The following is a 6,000-nucleotide window of genomic DNA, read 5'->3' on the forward strand; positions in this document are numbered from 1 at the left end:
TTTCGACTCGCGGAGCACAAAGTTAGTATCACCCAAAATCAACCAAGGGCCGCCAAATCTATATCCAATCTTCATGAACTCAGCCAAAAAATTCTTCTTGGCATAGAAATATGGAGGGCCATACACACAAGATAGGAGCCACAGGTGGGATGGGAGATCCGAATAAACAATGCCAGAGATATGATTACATGAGCAAGACACACACTCAAAAATAAAATCATTTTTCCAAGCCAAAATGATACCACCAGCAGCTCTAATACCCGGCACAAATATATAAAAGTAATAATGTAAGGATTTTAGAATGCGTATGTAACGCCCGCATTTTAAATTTACTAAACTCAAAAGATAACTTTAATATATTATATCTTTTTAACTATATGGATCGGGATCCCGGGTATCAAAATACAATTTAAAAGTATTTTACTAATATGTACATATAAATTTTTTTTTTAAACTCGCTAGCATGCAATATCAAAATACAGACTCTAAAATAGTAAAAGACCGAAACCCTCCAGGTTGCACTGCCGCGATATGTACAATCACTGCCGAGCTCTATCTCACTGTTCCTCCAGCTTTGCTTTTCCTTTACCTACACAAGGTAGCAAACTGATGAGTCAACAGACTCAGTAAGATATGCAAGATATATATAGAAATAATGCGATGCTGGCTTTATGTTAAGCCGCCCTGAGCTCAATAATTAAGCTCACCAAATGGATAAGAACGTTCTTAAGGGAAGTACGACCACTGTACCAGATGCACTAAAGTACCAACCCTGTACTCGTGTTGGTAGAGCCATAACTGTACTCCCGAGAATTACTAAGTGTTGTACCACATGCACGACGTACCCCTGGTACTCGTGTTGGTAACACCGTAACCACATTTATAAACAACACTATACTAACACTCTATAAACCACATTCATACTAGTGCTAGTAGTGCAAACATCCAAAACAAGCATATATTCATATATATATTCTTATGCTATCTTACCTCGTTCTGTGCCCAAGTGTGCCGGTCAGCCTGAGTGGAAAATGCAGCTCGACGCTTTACAGGGCCCTAAATCATAATATTGAGAACTCGATGAGAGAGACACGCTAAAACACTTATCGGGGATGTAAAATCCAAACTAAGATTAACCCTATCGATAATTAGGATGCCAATACCCTAAATTACGCAAAAACGGGAAAAAACTAAGGCTCGGGAAAAAGCCCCAACCGGCAGACCGGTTCCCAACTGGAAGTCCGGTTCCTGGGACCAACCGGTCGACTGGTTGCTACAGGCTCCCAGGAACCGGAATTCCGGTTCTGGACTGGGAACCAAAAATCCGACCCCCACACCTCAAATCAATCCCAAACTTCATAATTTTCTCTAGAGTACCTGCATATGATACTAAACTCAAATCAAGCAATTAAACTCAGTTCCAAACCCAGAAATACAATCTACCATTAAAGGACAAGATTTGAGTTCTTAAACTCAAATCTTCTCAAAACACCTCATTAAGAATCAAACCTAGCTTAGATCACCACCCTTAACTCTAATATAACTTCAGAAAATCCAATCAAACTCCAATCAACATCACAGTACCCAAATAACAAGAATTCAATAAAAAACTCAACTTAAGCTTGAAGAAAATAAAGAGGTAAAGACCATAAGAACTTTACCTTGATTTAAACCACCCAAAATCTGCCAAGATATTAATTTAATCTCATACATAAACCCTAATTATTTAATAATTTAAAGTATTAATCATATGCGGTCTTTACAGCGTACTAGAGGAGCAGTGTCCACTCTTAATTATTATTTTTTTAATTTTTTTTCTTCCAACACATTCTTAAAAAATATACATATCAAACAAAAATAAATTCTATATTAAATATTATAACAAAAATGTTAAAATAAAAAATTATATAAAATTTTATTAGAAAAAAATAAAAAGTTATATATCATTTAAAAAAAATGTGAAAATAAAATTAAAATAAGTATTGAGATTAACACAAAATAATGCGAGAAAAATTCTTAAAAAAATATTAAGAGTGATTTTGAAAAATTATTTTAAGCTTAATTTTTTTAAAAAAAATATTAGAGTGTACTTATCATTTTGTGGGTGCAAATAGACTCTCTTTAATTTTATAATATGAATAGTCTTTATTCTCTTACTTTACTTGGTGTTGTAAACTTTCACGCTTAACAAAAAGTTTTTACACTACACACTAAAATTTTGAACTTTTTTATTTTTATATTGTGGGGTAGAATTTTTTTAAAAAATACTGTGTCAGTTTTATACTATATATTGTGTTAAGTTTTTACTGTTGTTCCACGGTTGTTTTCTAGTTTCTCCACTATTGTTTTAGTTGTTCTGTTTTGTTGTTTTACAAAAAGACATGATTTTTATAAAAAATTTCGCGTGAAAATTTTTGTCCAAAATACAATATTTTTGAAAAAACCTCAAAAAAAAAAAAAAATCTGATGACCTTCTCATAAATTGTTCCAAATTAACTATATACTATCTATGATGTGTGTAATTATAGTCACGGAAGAAGCCAATGACATTTGAGGAATCTTTACGTACACTATATGTTTTGCATGCTTTTATTGTCACCAACCAAAAATTATATATGAATGTGGGACCAATTCCTTCACAATGTCAAATTGAATCCAAGAAAAAAATGACACACATGATCAAACTAATACTCAAAAACATTTTTTTCAAACAAATATGTGTGTACCAATTGTAATATACCACTTAAACCTATTAATATTTTTTAACATTTTTTTATGGAATAGAGTATTGCAATGGAATAATTACATAAGGTATTATTTTTTGTAAAATAATTACATTTTTACGTTTAAAGAATGTTTTTTTACATTTTTACAGTTTTCTAAAAAATAACACGAAAACAACATAAAATTAACAAGAAAACTACATAAAAGTAACATAAAAATAACATCAAAATAACAACAAAAAATAACATACATATAACAAAAAATCAACAACAAATTAACAAAATTACAACATAAAAAGACTGTATTTTCTGTAAATAAAATAAAAAAAAAATCGTAAAAATATTTAAAATTCTGTGAAACCGTATTTTTGTAATTTTTTTTTTGTTGTTTTTATGTTTTTGTGAAATAATCCCTATTGCAATTACACTACTACAAGATGGTACTTCACGAGTGATTATCAATAATTCTCGATAGCAGTTATTAAATTAAAATATTTAAAATCATATTTATAGTGTGTAGTTATTGTAATAGTTTTCTATCTACTTCTAATAACATCATTTAAATGTGGGATAATTTAGTTTAAGATACCTGGATAATTATGTAAATTATTGATATGTTTGATAGGAATAGTGAAACACCTACTCTATTTAAGTTGGGTACAAGTAAGTCTAGTTTCCTCACCATTTCATTAATACAAAGTAGTACTTGTCTATATATTTTTGTAAGAAGATAGTGAAATACTCTAAGAGAGAATGGAAGGCAAAAATGTTATTATGAGTGTTCTCTTATTGAGCCTTGCTGTGGGACAACTTCAAGTTGAGGCAAAGAGTTGTTGCCCAAGCACCACTGCTAGAAATATCTATAATACCTGCCGTTTCGGGGGTGGCTCTAGGGAGACTTGTGCATCAATCAGTGGCTGCAGAATCATTACTGGGAATACTTGTCCCGGTGGTTGGACAAACGACAATCTCGAAAACACTGGTAATTTTTTTTATTTAAGCGTTTATATATTACAGTGCATAACTTGGGACGAAAACACTAATAATTAAGTGTATGTTTGACATCATAACTAAAGAACTGTTTTTTTGTTTTTAAAAACAGAAAAGTATTTTTTAAAAATAATTAGGCTTGTTTGGCCTTGATTTTTGAAAACAGTTTTCAGAAAACAAAATTACAAAAAACAAGAATTTTGAAAACAACAAAATATATTATTTTTAGAAAACACTAACCAAACGCAACTTGTGTTTTGAAATCTTCAAATTAAAACTATTTTTTGTTCTCTTTAAAACAAAAAATAAAAAACAATACCGAACATGCTCTAATATACTCATTTGTTCTATTGTGCAAAATCTTTAATTAGTTAAAGAAATTTATGTTGATGCAAGTTTCATGTAATTTGAGTGAAGGTGATCATGCTGTGAATGAATACTGCAAATTAGGTTGCACATCCTCCGTGTGCGGTGCCATAACTACTCTCCAAAACTCTGGTAAAGCGCAAACTCGATCCCATTCCCAAGTCCCTAAGCTCACTATTAATTTTACTTTTTTACTATTATTATAGATTAACAAGAGATTCCCATTCTAATTATGCAACTTGTTTTGTGACTAGATGCAAGTGAAGTTGTGAATAGAGCTGTTGAAAAATGTACCAAGGCATGTTCTGTTTTCTGCTCTAAGGGTTCTATTACTGCACTTGAAACTGAGATATAACATGTCAACATGAAGGGTACGTAGAGTCCTCTAAGGAGTGTTGTTTTCTTTGCTTTCAATAATTGTCCAATATGTGACAAAAATATATGGTAGGCTAGTGTAGTGCTAGCTACTTGTGTTTAAGGGTGTTTTCAGTTTGTGTTGTAGAAGGTCTTCGATCATAGATTGTATATTTTATAATATAATAAGTGTAGATTAAAATGTGGTAATATATATATATTATGTGAATAATATATATTAAGTGTTTGGTAAATGAATTGTGTAACATATGATTTATTTAACCTAATATTGTAACCTACACTTTGTAATATGGAGAGGAGTTACAAGATTAATTATTTTGTAACTTCTTTTTGTTGATCATATTTTTGTGTAATAAAAGAGATGTTACACAAAATTGATGATAGGATTCAAATCTTATAAAATATAGTTGTTACAATTATATTAATGCTCATTATATGAGAGAAATGAGATGGTGTGTTTGAATCCTAAGAGTGATCACCTAAACACTATATAAATGAGTCTAATGTGCTCATTGAGAGATGAAGTTTTCTATCAAAAAAGCACATTGCTAGAAAACTCTAAGGCTTGATAATTCCTAAAGCTATTTCCTAGAGAGTTCCCTTAGTGCTTAGAGATAGGGGGAAATAAGCTTTTGGACAAAGGTGTAATACCTTGTTCAAGTCATGGTGATCCCCACTAATCTACACTCAAGGTTGTGAGTGAGTGTTTATATATATATACATATTTTATATTGCATGTGTTCTTATCTTCTTCTACATTTCTTATATATAATATATATAGTGTATATATATTGTATATTATGTTGTTGTAACATTTATTTAATCTCTTTGTTGGTCCTTATATTGTATTACAATAGAGTTGTAATATTTTGATTTTCTTCCATTGTAATAATATCTCTAACAATCGAAAGCTTATTCCTTTTCAATGGAAGAGGAGATAAATCAAGATTTGAGAATACAAGGAGAAGAGATTTTATGTGAAACCATTCATGGGTGAGCATGGTGGTGTATATTATGTGATTTACTATTTTATATGATAGTAATATATATAATATATATATTGTGAGATTAAATATGTAGAAATACTTATTTTTATGTATTTGTATGAAACATGCATACATAATATATAATATATATGTGTATATAATATATATCATGCATGTATATTAAAGTATATATATGTTATATATGTGTGAGATATGTAACATATATAGTTGTATAAAATTAATATATTATGTGTATATATATTATATATATACATGTATATTAAAGTTTATATGTTATATGTATATGAGATATATAACATATATATTTATATAATTAATATTATGTATGTTACATATATATTATATTAGTTGGCATAGAATTATTATTTGAGAGCTATAATTCATGCATGTGAGTTATATATTAATTTTGTACATTAATATATAAATTATATAATGTATATGATAACAATGTTGATAGTAATATAATAGTGTTTATTACTATTGATGTGGAGATTATTATCATATATATTGTGAATAAAGAGAATTCGGAATTCTTTTTT

The 6,000-nt window shown here is 29.4% G+C and overlaps 1 protein-coding gene across 1 annotated transcript; it reads left to right on the forward strand.

Annotated features, from left to right (window-relative positions):
* The first annotated feature begins 3,339 nt into the window (after positions 1 to 3,339).
* Positions 3,340 to 4,636, forward strand: LOC115697837 (probable thionin-2.4). The gene is made up of 3 exons (XM_030624979.2): positions 3,340 to 3,705; positions 4,131 to 4,211; positions 4,334 to 4,636. The coding sequence occupies exons 1-3, from the start codon at positions 3,477 to 3,479 to the stop codon at positions 4,432 to 4,434; spliced, it is 411 nt and encodes a 136-aa protein (XP_030480839.1). The 5' UTR covers positions 3,340 to 3,476; the 3' UTR covers positions 4,435 to 4,636.
* Positions 4,637 to 6,000: the final 1,364 nt, after the last annotated feature.

This window comes from Cannabis sativa, chromosome 7 (assembly GCF_029168945.1).
Source record: "Cannabis sativa cultivar Pink pepper isolate KNU-18-1 chromosome 7, ASM2916894v1, whole genome shotgun sequence".
Taxonomy (NCBI): domain Eukaryota; kingdom Viridiplantae; phylum Streptophyta; class Magnoliopsida; order Rosales; family Cannabaceae; genus Cannabis; species Cannabis sativa.